This window comes from Sciurus carolinensis, chromosome 14 (genome assembly GCF_902686445.1).
Source record: "Sciurus carolinensis chromosome 14, mSciCar1.2, whole genome shotgun sequence".
In the NCBI taxonomy this organism is placed as follows: domain Eukaryota; kingdom Metazoa; phylum Chordata; class Mammalia; order Rodentia; family Sciuridae; genus Sciurus; species Sciurus carolinensis.
The window spans coordinates 4,358,323-4,380,424 of NC_062226.1; the positions used below are offsets into that span (position 1 = coordinate 4,358,323).

Consider the following 22,102-nt stretch of genomic DNA (forward strand, 5'->3'; position numbering starts at 1 on the left):
AGTCACCCCACATCACTGGGGGGTGCACCAGGAGCTAACCCTCTTAGGAGTCATGTGGCTTAAGGTTGACGGCAACCACTTTTCTCTGAGTTCCCCGTGTCTCCCTGCCAGGGGCTATACCCCTCTGAGAGCTTTCCTATGCTGGTGGCTAAAGCAGCCAGCTGAGGACTTTAGAGGACAGAGTACCTCGGGCTGCTGGAGCTCGGGCAACTTGTGTTCAGACCCTGCTGGGTGTCAGAGGGTGGAGCACAGGAGGTTCCATATGCAAAGAAGTGTCCTGCCCCTGCACACCTCCCTGGCCCAGGTCTGTCCCAGGAAACTTTGCTCCCATGCTGACCCCTTCTCTGGGGTCACCAGGCCTGCCAGGAAGACTCTGAACAGTGACAGGTGCCCACCGCTCGCAGGGCTCTCTCCACCACCCCACTTGCTCTCAGGGCAGCTGCCAATGTGCTCGCTGGGGAGGGCAGAGGGCTGCGTGGCCTTGCAGGACCTCCCACAGGTCTGAAGTCCTTTGCTGAGATCATCCCTGCCCCCAGGACTTAATGAGGCTGAAGTCAGAGAAGACCTGGAGGTGCTGGAGGGGCTGCCTCTTCCCAGGAGCCACTACCTTGTCTTTCTTCCGGGAACATTAACATCCTTCCCTTTCCTCCCCTTTAAAATTTTTAAGTTAAAGTGATACATGTACGTAGTTTAAAATTTCAAGCAGACGCGTCAGGCCTGTGTTTCCAGTCTTGCTCCCTGACCCGGTCCCTTGCTTCAGAAGAAGCCACCTGCAACTCATAGCTTGATCTTGATTTTTCAGTTTTAGGCATCGTCCAATTGGTGTCCTACTCTAGAAAATGAAAATTAACTCTCTTACATACACACACACACACACACACACACGGTCTTACGCTTCCCCTCTGTTTATCTTCCCAATATCATAGATTCCTGGTAAATCAATATTCAGTGTAAATATTGTTGCCTCTGACCACCCAATGCACTGATTGTACTTTTTAGTCAATTATATTTTCTGTTAGTAATGGGGGGTGTTCTTTAGTTTTCTGTGTAACTGTAATTTGCCTCTAAACTCTGTCATAACTCTTAAGTTCTTGGGAAAATAATGCAAACCTTAGAGGTCTATCAGTTCCATGCTTTGCTCTCAGCCCTCCTGCCTGGGTCCTGTCATGCCTGGTTGCTGTGTCAGACTCCATGTACACCTTCGGGCCAGGCACACCTGTGCTCTGGATCCTTACCTCTCTTGTGTTGTATCCCATTTTCTGTATTCTGTTTTCTTTTCTTCCTTCCTTCCTCTCCCCCAGTACCATGATTGAACCAAGAGGCACTTAACCACCAGCACTTTTTTTATTTTTTGTTTAGAGACAGGGTCTCCCTGAGTTGCTCAGGGCCTCACTAAGTTGCTGAGGCTGGCTTTGAACTTGCCATCTTCCCGCCTCAGTCTTTGGGACAACGAGCGAGTGCCACTGCACGTGGCCAGTTTTCCATTTTCTTGATTTACTTGCTCATTTTGATGCAGCACATGCTCAGGAGCTTCTTGGGAAAGGATGCATGGGAGAAAAGTCTGCCGAGACCCAGGTGTCTGCAAGGATTTAGTCCACATTTAACACTCGATTAATACAATCTTGAAGGAATTCTAGGGTGGAAATATTTCTCCTTGGGATCATAAAGATTCTACACCATGGAATTTGCACTTCCAATGGCAAGTGATGATGTTAGGAAACCCTGAATCTGACCCCTGAAATTCTCTTTGGAAACTTTAAAAAAATTTTAATTTTATTTGTTTTAATTTTGGAAACTTTTGATATGGTTCTGTGCTGGGCACTCTGAAGGCTCTTTAAATACAGAAATGTGTGTCGTACAGTTTGAGAAGTCACCATGCTAAGACCTCGAGGTGGGAAATTGTGCAGGAGGGCTCATTGGAACCTTAAGCATCCTTACACGAGGAAGGTCAAAGTCAGAGGAAGGAGGTAGGACAACGGAAGCGAAAGTTGGGGCAACTGAGCCTTGCAGAAAGGGGCCATGACTCTGGAATACAGGTGGCCTCCAGAAGTGGGAAAGGCTGGGAAATACTTCCCTTGAGACTTTAAAGGGAACATGGCCCAGCATCTTACTTTTAGCCCAGTGAGACCCATTTCAGTCTTCTGACCTCTGCAATTGTATATGATAAGTGTGGGTTATTTTAATTCACTTGTTTTGCAGCAATTTGCGACAATAGCCATGGGCATGTGCGCACGGGAACTTACAAGTGCCCATTGTGTTCATGACCTTCCCGACCAAGGCTTTTCTGAGCCTCAGACCCAGTCCCACTTGGTAAAACCTCCTTCCTTACCTTCATTGTCATCTGTTGAACTCCTCATGCCTGTGATCACGCACCTGTCTTTCTGCTTCTGTAGGGTTAGGATGCTGGGTTGTTGATTTTACGCACCACTCTGTCCTCCAGATGTCAGTAAACATGTGCCGCGCAAACGACTAAATGATTCAAATGAACCATCCCTGGTGATCCTTGAAGCAGCCCTGAGGAGCGGGAAACACCGTCCATTTCCCAGATGAGGAAATGAGACGCAGCCAGGCTTTGTCATTGTTTTCAAAGGATGCATGGATTAGATGGAACAGAGCCAGGATATGAAGCCAGAATTGTCTGGCTGGGCCTAAGGTCCATGAGCTCTAGGTCTGAACGTGTCCCCCAGAGTTGGTGTGCTGGAACTTAATCCCCAGTATGGCAGTGTCGGGAGGTAGGACCTGCGGGGAGGATGTTAGATCCTGCCCTCGTTCGTGGGTTGATGTCGCTGTTGAAGGAGTAGGTAGGTGTGTGTGGCCCCTCTTACCTGTGTGCCCTCCCTCTCTTGTCCCTCTGCCTTCCACCATGGGATGATGCAGGAAGGCCTGACCAGATGCTAGCTCTTCATCTCAAATTTCATCCCAGACTCCAGAACCGAGAGACACAGATCTCTGTTCTTTGTAAATTACTCATTCTTGGGTATTCTGCTATAGCAGGACTATGACAGACGCTAAGCTAAAGATGTCCCTCCAGGCTGTATGCCTCTGGCCTCTGCTCCCCGATGGTCCCTAACCCCTTGCTGACTTCTGCCCAGAGACCTGACACTCTGGAGACAGAAGCGTCTTAATTAGGCCACCGTGCAGCTGTTAAGGGAGCTGCCTGGTCTCCCGAGGAGGTGGAGGTAGAGGTTTCAGTGACAAATCCCGTGCTCAGCTAGGCTGGGGGCTAGGAGCTATAGGATTTGCCAAGTCGCTTTGGGATCCTCCAGAATGGGCTGCGTTCCAGAATCACAGTGTCATCATCGTTATTATTGTTTTATCTAATCTGTTCTGGAGAACAACCATTTGAAACTGGGCAAAAATACAGCCTAATATATTTAAACATATATATTTTTATTTTTATATAATTTAAAAATAAACGCTTTGATGTACATTTTCCATGTGCCTGCCTGCTGAATTCCTAATGTAATACAACATGACTCAGAGCTAAATTTAAAGAGAGAAGCACATATGTTTAAAGCAGGCACCAACTTTCAATCTGGGGAGAAACAGAGTCAAAAGTATTTTTTTTAGCGTGCCGGTGGACTGAGTGCAAAGTGAATTATCTCCAAGCCATCTGGGAAGTCTGGTGTTTTTCGATGCCTTCACGACTCTAATTTTAAGCCGTTATTTGGCCTTTAAATAACAATATCTTTTCTTTCCATTGGAATTTGCACCAGATTCCGCATTTATTGCGCTATCGACTCCAAAAAGAGACCTATCTTTGAGAGCAAAAAGAGCAAAAGTTATTGAACGCATTACTCTGCAGATTGGCTCTGGGAAAAGAAACAGCAGTCTGATATTTTGCAAATGAAGTTTGACATATTCTGGGACGGCATATTGCACTCACCAAAAACAAGCTGGCTGTGCCCGGAGGGGAAAGCTTAATTAAAGCCCCCTTAGCAGCATACAACTCTAGGAAAAAGACTCAGGTTGTCCTGTAAATGACCTTCAAGTTGTTCTTCAGGGTTCTCAGTCACAAGCGGTCTTGATTTTAACCTACAAGAAAGACAATACGATCAATGCAATATGATTACAGAAACTTAGCTCTGAGGGGGCCCTGGTCTAACCTTCCAAACTTCCAAACAGTGCAGGGATTTCACGCGTGGAGTCCTGAAGAAATGCCCATTTAGCTTCTGCTTGAATACCTGAGTGCCGGGGAACTCACTGCCTTTCGGATTGCAGGAAGTCCTTTGCAATATTAGGCTGAGATCTTTCTCCCTACTGCTTCCCTGTGTCTGGTTCTTCTTGTTGTCCCTGGAAAACCCTGTTGACATGAAGGTGAACTGAAGGTCACCACCATGATCTTTTTCTCACTCTCATCATCTCTGCCCCAAGCTAAGCATGCTCAGCACCTCTGAGGAGAGAACAAGAAGACTTGGGCAGGTGCTTTCCAGTAACAAGGATGATCTTTTCTTGTTGGGGGAAAACCTATCCATATGAAAGGACAGAGAGACAAAGAAGACCACGTCTTGAACCTCCGTGCAGCCAGATTCGGCCAGGGTTTCGTGAGTTTTGTTTGAATCTCAGTCCTTCTTTTGCTTCCACCACCTCTGGGCCGCGCACGGCTCTCAGAGGGAGGACTTGGCTGAGCACCAGACTCCAATTAGTGGAGAAGCTCTCAAGAGGAACGGCCTGCAGGCCATGCACAGCCCGCCGCCCTCCAACGAGCCCTCAGACCTTCTGCCCCAGCCCTTTCCGCTCTTCTGCCGTGGGAAAAAGAGGCCAAAAAACCTGTGAGAATCAAAACGTGGGGGTGCTGGTAATGGCTTTTGGATGCAGAAGCGCTTCAGCCATGGTGGCCCAGGGGCGAGGGTGTCCATGGTGGAGGTTGGTGTGAAGGTTCCCGTGTGACCCAGCTGCCCTCGCCTCTCTGATCTTGCTCCCTGCCCTCTCCCTTCCCCTCTGTGCTGCAGCCTCCCCATGCTCCTCCCTCTTCCTCAGGGGCTCCTTCCTCACGACTTTTTACCTGCTGTTCCTCCTGCTTGGATGCCCTTCCCGCAGACATCCCCAGGGGACCCCAGCTTCACAAGGGTGACTGCCCAAAGGTCTCCTTATCAAAACAACTTATGACAACGGCCACCTCACTGTCACTCCACCGGTTCACCCTGCTTTACTGTCTTGGTAACGCGCCTCACTCCCAGACGCGTTGTAGATACTTCTATTCTTTCATATCCACTGTTTTCCCTCCCTGGGATGTGGGTTCTGTAAAGCACTGACTGTCTAATTAAGTACCCTGCTGCATCCCTTGGGCCTGGATCGTGCCTGGCATGGAGAATTCAATTAATCAATATTTATTGGATGCATGTTTGAGGGTCAATCCGTGGATGCTCAGAACGTGCTGCAGAGGATGGGGATGGCTTGGCTGACCTGGATGCTACCTGCTCTGTGAGTCCTTTCCCACCCTCTCGCATCAGGTAGCTCCCTCTCCATGTCTCCTAAACCTGGGGTCAGCACTCAGGGCCTCAGTCTCCCCGTGCTCGAGTGGGGGTTGACACGCGTTTGTCTGTCTCCTTGTAGGTCCCAGGGAGCAACGGCTCAGCCGGGGCAGCAGGGGCTTGGAGCGCCCTAGGTATGTACAGGGGGGATGTCCCCTCCCCTGTCCTCCATAATGGAAAGGGTTTAGAGATACTTGAAATATGTTTTGTTCATGACGAAAATCTGTCATATCAGGTATCACCATGTAGAGTGCTGATTAGCATCCGGGTAAGTGCAGTATAATTCATATCTCAAAGAGCTTTCACTTTTTGCTCAGTCATGCTCATTGGAAATTAGGACATCAGGTGCCCTCTCCAACTCATAAGAAGGAAGTCCTTTTGCAACTCCACAATAAAAGTATAAATAAACCTAATTTAAAAACAGACAAAGGATTTAAATAGACATTTCTCCAAAGAAGACACATGAAGGGCCAATAAGGACAAGAAAATATGCTCAGTATGATTAGTCATTGATCAGGCAAATCAAAACCACAATGTGCTGGGCATGGTGAGCATACCTGTAATCCCAACAACTTAGAAGGCCGAGGCAGGAGGATTGAAAGTTTTAGGCCAGCTTCAGCAACTTAACAAGACCGTAAGCAACTTAGCAAGTCTCTGTCTCAAAATTAAAAAATGGGAAGGGCTGGGGATGTGTCTCAGTGCTTACCTAGCATGTGTGAGGTCCTGGGTTAAATCCCCAGTACTGAAGAAAGAAGAAAATACACAATTAGGTTCCAGTTGACACCACTAGGGTGGCAGTACTTTTAAAAGGAGACAATAAAAAGTGTTGGGGGAGCCTGTAGAGAAATAACCCTCATATGCTGCTGGTAGGAATGTAAAATGGTGCAGTCACTGTGGAAAAGAGTTTGGCAGTTTCTGAAAAATTTAAGCAGTTACCATATGACCCAGCAATTCCGTTGCTAGACAGATACTGAAGAAAATTGAAAATGTATGTCCACATAACTTGTACACAAATGTTCATAGCAGCATTATTCATAATAGCCAAAAAAGTGGAAATGACCCAAATGTCCATCAACTGTTGAGTGGAAAACTAATGTGGTCTATCCAGGCCTCCTAGGGAATGAAGTACTGATACATATTACAATGTAGAAGAAACTTGAAAACCTATGCCAAGTGAAAGAAGCCAGACACAAAAGACACATATTGTAGGATTCCATTTACATGAAATTTGCAGAATAGGCAAATCCATAGAGACACAAAGTCGTGGTTTCCAGGGACGGAGAGGAGTAGAAAATGTTCTGGAATTAGATAATGGGGATGATGGCACAACTTTGTGAATCTCCTTATCCCTCGAATCTATTGGTTCCAGGATCTCCATGAACACCCAAACCTGCAGGGGCTCCAGTGCCTTCCATGAAATGGCACGGCTTTTGCGTACAACCTACGCAAGTCCCCTGTTTACTTTAACTCACTTCTACATTACTTATAATACCTAACACAATGTGACACTAACACAATGTAAATGCTATGTGAATAGTTGTCATACTGTATCATTTAGGAACAATGACAAGGAAAAAATTCCCAAAGCCTTCCGACTTAAAAAAAAAAAATTTTCCTATCTGTGGTTGGTTAGATCCATGGTGGTGGAACCCATGGATACAGAGAGCCAACTGTGTGCCGAAGCACCAAATTGCACACTTTTTAAAGGTGAATGTGGGCTGGGGTTGTGGCTCTTGCCTCACGTGTGCGAAGGCACTGGGTTAGATCCTCAGCACCACATAAAAATAAATTAAATAAAGGTATTGTGTCCATCTACAACTTCAAAAGGGGTGGATGTTAGAGTTGTGAATTGTATCTCAAAGCACCTGCTAGTTTTTGAAAAACTTCATTAAAAAAAGAGATCCCCATAGTTAGCTCTTGTATATTCAAATCCTCTATGAATCACACACACACACACACACACACACACCCCAGGCTGTTGGATAGTCAATCACCGTTGGACAGTCTTCAACTATGCCCTCCCAGCATAAGTGACACAAGACACTAATGTTTTGGGCAGAGATCAAACACAGTCACTTTCTCAGTGCTGTTGTAAGGGACATGAAGAGATTGTTGGTAATACCAGACTACCTTCTTTCTTTCCCATGAGGACTGGTAGCAGACGATGTGCAAGCTACTTCTGGTGCCCAAGAGGTCACCTGAACCATTTATTGCTACCAGGCAGTCACCAGAAACCAACAAATTCCCAAAATGACCTAGGAACTGAAAAACTGAAGGCACGTTGAACATCCCACAATAACCTTTTTAAAAAATCACACAAACCTTTTTATTTGAGGAGGGTACCAGGGATTGAACTCAGGGACACTCAACCACTGAGCCACATCCCCCCACCACAATTTTGTATTTTATTTAGAGACAGGGTCTCGCTGAGTTGCTTAGCACCTCACTTTTTGCTGACGCTGGTTTTGAACTCGCAATCCTCCTGCCTCAGCCTCCTGAGCTGCTGGGATTGCAGGCATGCGCCACTGCACCTGGCCCAAACTTTTAATTATGGAAAATATGGAACATGTAAAAGTAGAACCCCAGTATAATGAACCCCAGTCCCAACGATTTCACCCTTCTCCCCATCTGCCTCTGCCCCTCCTTGATTATTCTGAAGCAAAGTCCACGTACTGTATAATCTTACAAAGTTCTCAGTATGTACCTCTAAAAGATGACTCTCTTAGAAAATCACTCTTCTTAAGATTTTGTTTGTTTGTTTGTGTAACGTCCTTTTTATTATTATCTCTATTCTCCACGGACGCATGGAAACATGAATAGCCATTGATTACCACCATTTATGAAAGCAGCTACCATGAGCCAGATAGTTTCCTGGATGCTTGCCACATACTATCCAATATAATACGTGCATCAATAATGAGGGGTTCATTGCTATCACCTACCCACCCCCGACCGCCCATCTCAAGGAAGTTGAGTGGCCCAGTTTTGGCAGGACAAACATTTCCATCACAACCTCTCTGACCACTCTGGATACCTCTGTCCCAGTCTCTATTTCCCGCTCACTCGCACTCCTTCCTTCTCTGCCTTGACTACAGGGCTGCGCTGTCCAGCAGGGTAGCCACTAGCTGCATGAGGCCACAGGGCGTACTAGGTAAAAAGTACCTGAGGTGACTGGACCAATTTAAGATGCGCTGTAAGGTACACAGAGAATTTCAAAGACTCAGTTGAAAAATGTAAAGATCTCACTGGCAATTTTCATATTGATTGCACGTGTAAATTATGTTTTGCATGCATTGGATCAAAGAAAATATAGTCTAAAAATTAATTCCTGTTCTTTACTTTTTAAAAATTGTGGTCCAGTAAACAACATAAAGTCAACCCTCGTGACCACCATGTTTTTTGTTTTGTTTTGTGGGAAACTGAGCATAGAGCCTTGAGCATGGGAGGCCTACCACTGGGCCTCAGCCGGCCTTGGCTTCCTGGAAGTGTAGGGTCCGGCAGCATTAGGCACAGTGGTGTCACTGTGCAGCCACCCCACCGTCCATTCCAGAACTCTCCTAATGTTGCAAACTGGAAATGCTGTCCTGTTAAGCGACTCCCCATTCCTGCCCCAGGTCCCTGGCAGCCATGGCTTTACTTTCTATTACAATGAATTTGACCTTTCTAGATGCTTTTTGGACTTCTGTAAAACCAGAACTGGTCCGTATTTTTATGGGTTTTGTTTAAATCCCCCAAATTTTCATGCTCCCACGACCCCTGTGCTATGTGTCTTTGCCTCAGAGGTGTGGCCTTCACTGCAGACCACCCTCTGGCTGCTCCATTCCACTTCCTGTCTTTATGAACCACTCCAGATTCCACAGGTAAGTGGACTCTCCAGTATCTGGCCCTCCCTGACTGGCTCACTTCACTTAGCATAATGTCCTCAGGTGGTCCATGTTGTAGCAGGTGTAGAGTTTCTTCCTTTTTAAGGCTGGGTCACATCAGGTCTTACGGCTGAAGCTCATTTATTCCCTTCATCCACTTCCTATTCCCACCAAGAGCATGCAAGTTTTCCTATTTCTCCACAGCTCAAAACATGCTATCCCATGATTTCAAAATAAGCATTTATTTTGTAATTAGGAAAAATAGAGCAGCATATTAAAAAAAAAAATGAGACTCCAGCTTCAAAGTGAATGGCTTGCTTCTTTGCCAGGAATCTCATGTGCTTTCTCTGGTTGTTTTACTAAGAATTGGGGGCTGGGAGCCGAGGGGTGTTAGGAGGAGCAGAGGTGCTCTGAGACGAAGGTCCTGGGGTGCAGCTGCCTCGGGTGCCTTGGCCTCCCTTGGGAGCCCTGGAACCAGGCATTTGTCTTGGGCTCTAGGTTCTAGGTGAGGGATTCAGGGTCAGCAGTTCCTGACTGGCAGCCCACGGTCCCGCTTGATTAAAACACACCTTCCACATAACTCAGTAATAGAATTAGAGGGCGGTTCCTCCCTCAAACGGGCTGCGGTCAGGGCTGCACAAACAACTATTTTCTTCCTAATGTGTTGGTAAAAGGGTCCACTCCTCAGCTGTGTAGTACTTAATTACGTATGAACATGGCAGAAAGTGGAGGCCCTAACAACACGCTCAGTGGTTGATTAAGTGAGCATCCAAATGGGCAATCAATAATTTACTAAAATATTTAAAACACCTCTTGGCTTCCTGTGATGGGAAGAACATGGCTGGTGTGTGGTCCTCTGTGGCTGCTCTGCAGGTGCAGGTCTCCCTGCTCCTGCTCCCCTGGTCTCTCTGCTTCTGAGCTTCTTGGACACTTCCACACACTTCCCTCACAGTTAGAAAGGGGACTTTGGACACAGATCTGATGACGTGGTGCTGTCACTTAAAGCCATGTGTTGCATCTGCCCTGCCCCTACCTACTGAAGAGGCCAGGTGTGTGAGAGTCATTACATTTACTTACTAAATGCTGCATAGTGTAGATCTGCAATGTCTCCCAAAGGCTGGCGTCTTGAAGGCTTGATCCCTACCCTGTGGCCCTACTAAGAGGCCATGGAACTTTTAGGAGGTGGGCTAGTAGAAGAAAGTCGGGGCATTGGTGGTGTGCCCTTGAAGGAGACACTGGGAGCCTGACCCTTTACTTTCTTTCTGTTTGCTTCCTGGCCACCATGAGGTGAGCAGCTTTGGTCCACTACACACTCCCTACCATGATGTTCTGCCTCACAACAGGCCAAAAACCAGCAAAGCTAAATGACCATGAAGCCTTCAAAACCATGAGCCAAGCCAGATGAGGTGGCACACACCTGTAATCCCAGCAGCTTGGGAGGCTGAGGCAGGAGGATCAAGAGTTCAAAGCCAGCCTCAGCAACGATGAGTTACTAAGCAACTCAGTGAGACCCTGTCTCTAAAATAAAAATACAAAAAAGGGGATGTGACTCAGTGGTTGAGTGCTCCTGAGTTCAATCCCTGGTACTCACCCAAAGAAAACCATGAGCCACAATAAAACTTTCTTCCTTTAAGATGATTATCTCAGGTATTTTGTCACAGCAATAGAAAACTGACTAATACAAATGCTGCCCAAGGCCTTTCTGGCTCCTTGCCACAGGTTCTACTACCTTATACACCATGCTGCTTCTCAGTTGCAAGACCGCTTGGTTCCACCAGTCCTCCCTTCCCTCCACCCCACTTCATCTGGTTAGCCCTCTACCATGATAGAAAGGGCCCCGGGCCCAGGTCTCTCCTCTTTAGGAAGATGTTTTGACCATCCTCTCCAGGGGCTCCAAAGTTCTATTTGTCTCTCATCTTGCACTTGAACCTCATTGGGCTTCTTGTTTCATTTGTGTCTGTCTCCCTTACTAAACTGTGGGTGAACATATTCTATTTGGATTTTATTTGTTTTATTGGGTGGATGTTGCTGAACAAATTTGGGAGTGCAGGAATCCCAGCACAGTGGTTGTGATTAATGTTAATGCTTAATGATTCTCTCCCTGTTCTCCTCCTCAAATTAGCACATCCCTTGTGATCTTAGGCTCTGGAGGGAATCTACTTCCTTCTCTAGATGCAAGAACACGGCTTTGGAAGGGTTGGGGTGGAGCCTGTCTAGGCTGATTTCTAGGACGCTCTTTGTCTTTGGATCAGTTTGATCATTGCCCTCATGGTCATCATTATGACCAGCATCAGCATCACATCAAAATTATGATCAGCAGGAAACAAGAGGAAAAGGTTCAGAGAGCCAAAGAGAATCCTCTGCCAGACCTGCTTTTGATTGATAATAACAGACCTATTCTAGGCAGTTTAAACATAATCGACACTCCGAACTTTAACCAGGTAATCATGGGCAAGCACGTGACATACTTCAGACAGCTTCCGTGATATTTATTGGGCTTGACTGGATCCCTGGCTCTCCAGCTGTTAGAAAAATGCTGGTACATTCAATGTATGCTTATTGAAGGACTGACGTGAATGCCTGCTATGTCCCCAGGACTGTGTGCTGCCCGAATTCAGTCCCAACTGCAATGTCTTCAGCATTATACGGTGCTGATTACAATAGGTGACTTGGTTACCTTGCAGCTTATCAATGGCAGATTTTGTTGAATCTGTCCAGTGACATTCTACCCAACCATCAATGTATTGTTCTGCATCTAGCGAATCCTTAATAATTATTAATTGATTAGGGTGTTTTCTCAGTCTGAATGCTTAAACCACAAGTTCTCTGAATATGATGTGAGTTGCAGCATATTTTAATTAAATACTGACAACTTTAATTCTGATTGCTTACTCTAATATTCCTGAGTTGATAGCACTGAGCTAATGGCTTGTTCATTTTGGAAGATAATAGCAGCAGGGTGCTGCCGATTACCCAAACATAAGATCATAATAATTAAAATCTGATATTGCTCAAAATGAACTCCTTTAAAACAATTTATATCCCACAAACACACACAGATGCAGGCATGTAAGTGCCAACATTTTCAAGAATTTATAGCACCATAGAGAAACCCTGTCCATTCCTTTCCAAAATGAAAAGTTTTCTGTTGACGTGATAAAAGACGCCTTACTAGGTTCAGGGGAAATGTGTATTTCCACTGATCAATTTCTGAGTTTCCCAGAAGAGGGGAGCCACAGAGAAATCCTGAAAACTAATGACTGTGGAAGCAAAGTCTATTTGTACTTTATTGCACCAATCAGAGTCTAAACCACTGAATCAGAGAACAAGACAAAAGGAAATATCGTGTGTGTGGGCATGGGAACTGGGATGGGGGGCTGGGCACAGCAGAGAGATGAGCTCTGAGCATGCAGAGGTGAAATAATTTGGACAGAGGATCCAAGAAGGCAAATACACCATACACCATATTGCACCTGTTCATTGCTTCCACAAACTTACACTGAGCATCTATCATGCCCCAGGCACTGGAGACCCAGGATGCTTGCAGCAGAACTCAGTCCTATGCCAGAGATCTATGTGTGGGCTCTGCCAGGCTATGAGACCCTTCAAGTTGTATGCAAAAATCTCATGTTCATGGTTACATATCAGTGAGAGTGAAAATTGGTGGGTATTTTTTATATATACATATTTTTTAGTTGTAGATGGACATAGTATTTTTATTTTATTTATTTTTATGTGGTGCTGAGGATCAAAGCCAGTGCCTCACACATGCTAGACAAGTGCTCTACCACCAAGCTATAGCCACAGCCCTGGGTACTTGTTTTTTTTTTTTTTTTTAATGGGGACAAGGTACACATTATGGATCACATTTTATAATCCTCCAGGGAGCCCCAAAAGGTGAGAAAACATGATAGAATTTGCCTTCTCTGGTCTTTCCCTAGAAAGAATAAGCAAACCAAAGATAAAATCCAAAAAAAAAACCCAACAAATGCTGATGTTTTCCTTTCTTTTTTACTTTTGTAAAGTTAAAAAAATATTTCCTACAAAACCCCTACATCCCAAAGGAAATATAAAGACCTCCCCCCCAAAAAATAGAGCATTAGAGGACACAGTTGATTGACAAGCTCTTAGCAACAGGGTTGTGTCACTGGAGATGATTTGAACGAACAGACCCATTACTAATCCTTGACTGGTCGTGTAAAGAACCCTCCAGTGGACAGGCTGCGAGCCCCTTCTCCTAACAGCTGTGACTTCTGAGTGTCTGTTATATTCCAAGAAAATGTCCAGAGCTTTACCTCACAGGGCTGCTCAAGCTCATGCTACCTGATGGAGACAGAATCAACACTAGCCCTGTTTACAGATAAGGAAACAGGTTCAGGGACTCTCAATAACGGGTCGAGTTCTGCAGCTGGAAGTTTTCTGTAATTCCCTCTCCTTCCCATCAAGAAAGTTATACATAGAAATGCCATGAAGTTGAGGCTGATGTCAGGAAATGAAAGCCACTGTCAAAACCCAAGTCCACCAAACGATTTTCTTTCACATGAGACTATGAATTAATTTAAATAGTGTTTAAGAGTTGTCTCATGGAAAGCAGTATCAGGGCCTAGATTTTGTGCAGAATTGGTTGTTTGTTTTTGTTAGCAGTAACTGAACACAAGGGCCCTCAATTACTGAGCTGAATCCCCAGCCCTTTTTCATTTTTTATTTTGAGACAGGCTTTCGCTAAGTTGCCTAGACTGGCCTCAAACTTGTGATTCTCCTGCCTCAGCCTTCCTAGTTGCTGGGATTACAGGTGTCTACCACTGTGCCCAGCCTCAGAATTCACTACAAAGGTTCCAAAAAGTGAATTTGAACTGAGAATGGTACAGTGGAGTTGTGGGGAAGTGGGAATTCTTAAGTATGTAGGATTGAGAACTACACAGTTTCGAAATCCTGGTCAGCGTAGCCTGGCAGAATGGAAGATTTTCTTACCATCTGGACTGTATTTATACTTCCCCTGCTCCTTAAAACATTAAGTCACTTAAAACAACGTATTGTGACATTATTTCAAACTTACAGTTGCAAAAATAGTACAAAGAATTCCTGCACACCCTTCACCCAGATCCCACGACGGCTAACATTTCCACATTCTCTCATCTCTCTCAGTAAACATGCTCCTCTGCTTGTATTTTTTCATGGAGACACAATGATGTTCTTTTGTCATTTCTGGGTGTATTTCCCCCAAACAAGGATATCTGCTTCCATAATTGACCAAATCATGAAATGATCACGGATAAGACACTAATTCTCCTACAGACCTTACTCAGATTTCACGAGTTGTCCTCGTTGGACCAGCAGAAGAAAACCCCAGATCCCACATGGCATTCGATTGTCATGTCTCTTCAGTCTCCCTCAGCGTGGGACAGTTCCTGGGCCTTCTTTGTCTTTCATGACATAGGAATCTTTTGGAAAACAACAGGTCGGTGATTTCGTTGAATGTCTTTTAATTCGAGCTTGACTAATGTCCTCATTAAATTCAGGTTTTGCACTCTTGGCGGCAGGAGTATCACAGAAGTTGCTTTGTACTCTTCTCAGTGTGCCGTATTGGGGGTACATAAAGCACCTCTCTACTCGGGATATTGACCTTGACCCATTGGATACATTGGTATCTGCAAGGTTTCTCCACTGCGAAGTCACTGTCCCCCACCTTTTTTTTTCAGTACTGTGGACTTAAATGAGGCACACTCTACCCTTGAGCTACACCCCCAGTTTCCTAAGACAAGGTCTGGCTAAATCGCCCAGACTGGCCTTGACCTTGTGATCTGCCTGTCTCAGCCAAGGAGCTGTGATCACAGGTGTGCACCACAGTGCCCCACCACTGCTCTTTTTAACATTACTGAATTTTTAAAAAATTGTAGTAAAATATGCATAAAATTTACTGCTCTAACAATTTGGGTGTCCAGTTCTGTGGTATTGGTACATTTACACTGCTCTGTAACCACACCACTGTCCATCCACCAAACTTTTCCAAGTCTGCACCTGCCAATATTATGCTGCAATATTACACTGAAGCCCTTTTCCCTATAGTTTGTGTTTTTTCCCCTGGGAAACTCAGAGGGACTCTCCTCCCTGAGACACAAAGGCAGGTTGAAGGTCACCCTCACAGCATTCGTCCTCTTCTCATCTTCTCTGCTCTAGGCTGTGCGAGCTCAGCTCCTCTAAGGGAAAACCACGAGGACTTGGGCAGGTGCACTCCAATAACAAAGGACAACACATGTTCACAAAACTGTTCACAGTGGACAAGAACAAGAAAGAAGATGACTTCATCTTCCACAAAGCCAAAAGTATATTTTTGGTTCTGTTTAAATTCCAATCTTCTCTTCCTTCTACAACCTCTATATTTTTTTCTTCAAAGTTGTGGACTTCACTGAAAACCAGTCCACCATGCTTTCTTTATCTACATGATTCTGGCGACTCTAAGTTCTTCATATAAATGAAGTCATAAAGTATTTGTCCTTTTGTGACTGCCTTATTTAACATAATCTAATGAAGTTTCATTCACGAAATTATCCCTGATAGGATACTATCAACTAATCTACGGACCTCAGATTTTCCATTGGAGTAGCATGTGTCCAAATTTCCTTTCATCTTAAGGCTGGATCATGTTCTAGTGTACTGATATGGGACATCTTATTTACCTGTTCATTCGTTGATGGACGTTCGGGTCGCTTCCACCTTTTGGCTATTGTGAGCAATGCCGTCATGAACATGGGTGTACAATGACCTCTCAGAGACCCGGTTTTCAATTCTTTTGGGTCTATGCCCAGAAGCATATTATTGAGTCATTAATTCTCCCTTCTTAATTCATATGTATCTTGCGGGAGGACGCTTTGAGGCTCCGCAGATATCCTGTTATTTTCGTCACACACTTTTACCCACTAGTTTTAGCACCTATTGATTCCTACCTGAGTCGATTATTCGAACGATTGCCAAAAGGCGACGTTTCAATTTCATCATTCCTTTTCACGTAGTGGCTGGCATTGGACAGCAGGGAGAACCGCCCCCCACACCTTGTTTATGAATATGGACTCATTTTTCCCAGTGGGTTATAATCCTTGACTCCGGGACTTCATTGCTCGGAGCAATTCTTTTCCCCACGACTTCCGAAAGCCCAAGTTCGGAGAAACGCGCGAGCTTTCCCTAACTCCTCGCCGCCCACGATGAGCAAGCGCCGCACCCGCCCCGGCGGCTCTCCCGGCCACGCCCCCGCGGAGTGGGCGCGCCCCGCGCGCACTACACTTCCCGGCGGCCCCGGCAACGTCGTCATCAGCGCGCGCGGCGCGGCGCGCGCAGCCGACCGGAAGGGTCCGCGGGGGCGGCGGCATGGCGGACGTGCTGAGCGTCGGGGTGAACCTGGAGGCCTTCGCACAGGCCATCAGTGCCATCCAGGCGCTGCGCTCCAGCGTGAGCAGGGTGTTCGACTGCCTGAAGGATGGCATGCGGAACAAGGAGACGCTGGAGGGCCGGGAGAAGGCCTTCATCGCGCACTTCCAGGACAACTTGCACTCGGTCACCCGGGACCTCAAGTAGGTACCCACCGAGGGGCCGGCTCCTGCACCCGCTGGATCCCCACGCAGCTCGGACCCCTCGCGAGTCCTCCGTATCAGGGCTGTTCTCCCTTCCCCTCGCGCCGTCCTCTCGGTCTCTGCCAGCCCTTTGGGACGACCCCTCACCCCGGGCCCCGCCTCCCGGTCCCTATCCTCCGGGCTCCCGGGTCCTGGCTGTCTTCCGCCGCCCTCGTCTCGGCTCTGGTGGTCGGTTCCTGAAGAGGCGGCGTGCTCTTCGCAGAACTTCCATCTCTCCTTCGAGCTTAGCAGGTTTCCCACCTGTAGGCCCTCTGCGCCCCATGGCGTCTGGTCAGCCTGTGCTGAACGTCCCCACAGGACCCCGAACAGCACTACCCAGACCCTGGCGAGTGCACTGGAACTGACCCAGCTCCTCGCCCCTGAACCTCGAATTTATCAGTTCCACCTCAGCTCACACCCACCATGACAAAACAGGCCTTGGTCTGTCGTTCCCTCTTCCCCTGCTCCTCCACAGCCACCTGCTCAGAACTGCCACTGCTCCTGGATTGGTCCTGTTCAGTTCTTCCTCAATAGAGACCTAATCTGTAATTGTTAGCCTGTCTACTTACGCAAACCCCCTGCTCCCAAAACTCTTATTAATTTGTGGCCCTTTAGGATTAGGGATTGTAAATGTCCTCTTTACTTCAACTTTAAGCATTAAGAATTAATAAGAATTAAATGAGTGAATGTTTGTAAAACGCCAAATGGTCAGCACTTGATTGCTTAGATACCAGACTTGCCCTCCCTTCCTTAAGGTAGTCAGTACTTCCCAGGAAGGTTACTGGTTGAATTATTTATTTTTATGGTGCTAGGGATCAAACTGAGGGCCTCAGGCATGCCAGGCTGTTGCTTTACCACTGAAAAAAAACACCCAGCCCAGATTTCTTTTTTTTTTCAACTTGGTCTCCGTAGTAACAAAGCGAAAAGAGGTAGGATGGAGGAGGAGATAGTGACCAATGATGGGTAACTTTCCCCCACCTTCAGTAGTTGCCATAAATCATACCCCCTCCTCAGTGCCACATCCACTTCTTGTTCTTGGGCAAAGTGCCAAGTGCCAATAAATTCTTTGCTTCTATTTCCATTTTCTCTGATTTGCTTCCCTTTGTGATTGTCAGGGTATTATAACTCTTCAGCATTTGGAAACTTTAAAAATGTAAACATTACCCCTTTGCTTTCTTAAATCTCTGTACAGTAGTGCCAAGGAGAAGGAGGCTGAAGGTTCTGAAAAGCATGTAGTGCGAGAAGCTGTTTGCAGAGTTTTTTGTTGGCGGTTGGGGACTGGACTCTCAACACACGCCTGCAATGTGCTTTTGCTTTTGCTGTTGGCTCACTTTCTCAAGCTTCTCCAGAGTTTTCCTGCTAGACTAAAGTGTATTTGTTTGACACGGCCCCCGTGGTGTTGTCTTCCCATTCCATTTGTTTATTTTATCTCTTCTTTGTTTTGCTAAGTTTTACCATCTGTGAAGCATCATGTACAAACCTACCCCTATGTGAATGATAAATAATCATCATTTATTCAGGTACTTGCTGTTCTGCCAAATGCAGGGCTCTGCACGTGGGTCTGAAAACCCTTAGTGAGAGGCAATGTTGTACCACATTGCAAAATCCCAGAAAGTCTCCTCCCCCCATGGAGACTAATGCGAGTTGTTAAATCCTGATTTCAGCATCTTGCTGATTCTTGTGCCCTTAACTTTTTTTCTCCTTTGCAACAGCACCAGGGAGCCCTTTTTAAAATGAATATTAAAATTCCCATAAGGGGTTTTCTTGGTTGTCTCTGATTTTGTTTTTGTTGTTATTGTTTTGTTTTTTTGTTTTTGGTACTGGGGATTGAACCCAGGGGTCATTAACCACTGAGTCACATTCCCAGCCCTTCTTTATATTTTATTTAGAGACAGGGTCACTCTGAATTGCTTAGGTCCTCACTAAATTGCTGAGGTGGCTTTGAACTCATGATCCTCCTGCCTGAGCCTCCCAAGCAGCTGGGATTACAGGCATGCGCTTCTGCACCCTAATGTCTTTTTACCTTTTAAAAGGTGTTTCTTAAAGGACTTCCGATGGATTTTTTTTTTTTTTTTTTTTTTGGTTACTGGGGTTTGAACCCCAGGGTGCTTTACCACTAAGCTACATCCTCAGCCCCCCCTTTTTAAAAAAATATATATATATTTTAGTTGTAGATGGACATAATACCATTATTTTATTTATTTATGTGGTGCTGAGGATCAAACCCAGCGCCTCATGGATGCGAGGCAAGCACTCTACCACTGAGCTACAGTCCCAGCCCCACCTCAGCCCTTTTTATTTTTATTTCAAGACAGGATCTCACTAAGTTGCTTAAGGGCCTCTCTAAATTGCTGAGACTGGCCTGGAACTTGTGCTCTTCCTGCCTGGGATAATAGACATGTGCCACTGCCTGGCCCTCTGATGGATACTTTGGAGAGCAGCCTTTAGTCAGTGTGGTCAGCTCCTCTGGAGTTTTAAGTGATCTCGGGTTTATTTGCTTTATTTATTTACTTTGCAGTGAATTGGAACGTCTGAGCAACTTAGTAGGCAAGCCATCCGAGAACCATCCCCTCCATAACAGTGGGTTGTTAAGCCTGGATCCCGTGCAGGACAAAACTCCCCTCTATAGTCAACTCCTGCAAGCATATAAATGGTCCAACAAGGTAAGGAGACGTCATAAATGGAGCTAATAGAGCAAAAGCCAACTGTTTTTATCTTTCACAAATGCAGAAAGTGAGGATAAGTTTTTATTTTTTTTTTTTAAATTTTGATTCACATGGTGTTATAGAGTGGGAAATTTTAGAATTTTCCTGTGAGCTATTTTGTAGTTTTTTTTAAGTCCTTGAGGACTAATAGTGATGCTCAGGTGATTACATTTAATCAGGCGTATTCAGCCTGGAGTCTGGGGGTAGGGAGCAGCTTTCATAAGCCTTTGGTAGTCTATGAGTGAATGTTGAGGTGTGTGCATTTTTGCCTGGGGAAGGTATCCTAGTGTTCACCAGATTCTCAGAGGAGTTCGTGACACCCATAAGGGTAAGGCTAATGTTTAGCCACTCACATTGATTTTTGTTTCTGTGTTATAGTCCGGTCATGGATGGAACAACATCTCTAGCATGCTGTTTGTTAGATTATTTGCTAATTGTTTTAAACAACTGTAAAAGGAAAACTGAACTTATTCTAAAAATAACAGGAGCAGTTAGGCTCATAAACCTGGAAAGTTTGTTCACTGATGAGTTCCTTTTGTTTGTGTGCTATGTGTTGTGTATGTTTATTTTCCTGTTCATAGGGAACTAGAAAACAAAACAAAACACACAAAATAAACCAAAACAAACAAACAAACAAACAAAAACCCTGCAAAATAACCTGGGGTTTGGAGAAGGCTTCATTGGGTAAGGGAACGAAAATGTTCAGGGAGTTTGTGTTACGAGGCTGAGCTCGTACACCTGAGGGTGTGCAGGTGGTGAGGCAGAAATTTGCATACTCTTGTTTCCTCGAGACCTACTGTATTTTGTTGGTGTGATATTCTTCAGGTGCTGGAAAAGATAGCCTGGTGGTTCTAGGTTTGAGCAATCTTTAAACCTGAAGGTCTCCTAGTGCCTAGGCCAGGCCTTGAGAAAGGATTCTGGCCCTGCTTGGTAGGTGTCCTTGGAGACATGCATTGAACCCGTGGTGGGGTTCTCACCTTAGATGTCCTGGAGCACAGGAGGTGATACTCCTTGAGGTTGGAGAGGGGCATTTTTCAAAAGGACAGTGTATTATTAATCCATTTTTCATTTTTATAGTGAAATACCTGACGCAGGCTAACTTTATAAAGAAAAGATGTGTGTTTAGTTTCCAGTTTAGGAGCTCGAGGACAGAGTGCTGGCCTTGACTCTAGTGAGAATCTCATGGTGGATGGCTTCACAACAGTGGGAACCCATGTGAGAGGAATAGAGCACATCATCAGACAGGGAGCCAGAGAGGCTGAGCTCCCGTAGTCTCTTTTGAGGGCATGACCTTGGTTGGCCTGAGGACCTCCCACTAGGCCCACCTCTGAAAGGTTCCACACCATCATTGCCACACTGAGGACCAAGTGTGAAACACTTAAACCTTTGGGGGACACATTTAAACATAACCAAACCATAGCAAAGAGGATTAGGCAGACAAAAAGTGGTAGATGTCTGTCAGTTGTTGAGACATGAGACCATCCTAGCCAACAGACAGCCCCACCCGCAGACTGTCCCCTGAGAGCTTTCTGTTTCTCCTGGATGTGCTCTTGGTCATCTGCGTGAATTTACCTGGTGATTGTTGGAATCTGGTCAGTAGATACATGGTTTGACTTATTTCTGGTTGGATTCCTTACAGAATGCCTTGATTTTTGGTGTGGGGACAAGGAGGCCATGTCAGTGTGTAATGTGGGTAAAGTTCTTGAAAGAAAGACATTTAGAGTGATGAGGACTTTTCAGTGGTGGGAAGATGTAGGCTGGTCTCAGAAGTATAATTTATGGGGACCTTTGGGAATGTGACTGTTATTACATTGAAGTGATGATGCTGAACATTTGAGTGAATGTTGTTTAATTATTTTTATTCACTAAATTTAATTGTTCAGCTATTAAAATAGAAGTCTCTGATCCTCACCCTTACCCCAAGGTGGAAAAAGAGGTTGTATTAAGGAAAAGAAATATGTATTGGAACATGCTACAGGTTAAAAATACAGATGTTGAATCCATATGACTGTGAGCAGATGTGGAGTTTTAGGCATGTCCCCAACCTGGTGAAGTGACTGTGCTCTTTCACCAATTTCCTAGTGCCACGAGCAGAAGAGAATGGTTGGAAGTGCGAACCCTTCTGGGAGAGCCCAGCAAATGGAGGCCCAGTGAACTGCCTCTTCCCAGCTCCCCAGCTGTACTAGAATTTGGGTTTCCTGACTTAGTTTGCTTTTTTTTTTTTTTTTTCTCTCTCTCTCCAAAAGTTGATGGTCAATCTTATTTTGCTGAGGTTTTCAATGATAGAAAACAATTTTTCCCCTTTTAATTGCATCCTATAAAGAGTTCATGTTACATTTTATTCATTCAGTCTGTGTGTTTTTCCTAATTTTCGTGCTTCAACAAAGAGTGGAGACGACAACAAATGCATGTTACATGGGTCCTCAAGCTATTGCTCTTTCCAGGACAGACATTGC

General features: G+C 45.5%; 1 protein-coding gene across 1 annotated transcript in view; it reads left to right on the forward strand.

The window, feature by feature from the left end:
• Nucleotides 1-16,678: 16,678 nt before the first annotated feature.
• The window catches only part of Med27 (mediator complex subunit 27), a 185,213-nt gene continuing 179,789 nt past the window's right edge, over nt 16,679-22,102 (forward strand). Inside the window, exons 1-2 of the mRNA XM_047524705.1 lie at nt 16,679-16,902; nt 19,460-19,604. Coding sequence (XP_047380661.1) covers nt 16,700-16,902; nt 19,460-19,604 — 348 coding nt within the window. The 5' untranslated portion in view covers nt 16,679-16,699. The remainder of the gene's footprint in view (nt 16,903-19,459; nt 19,605-22,102) is intronic.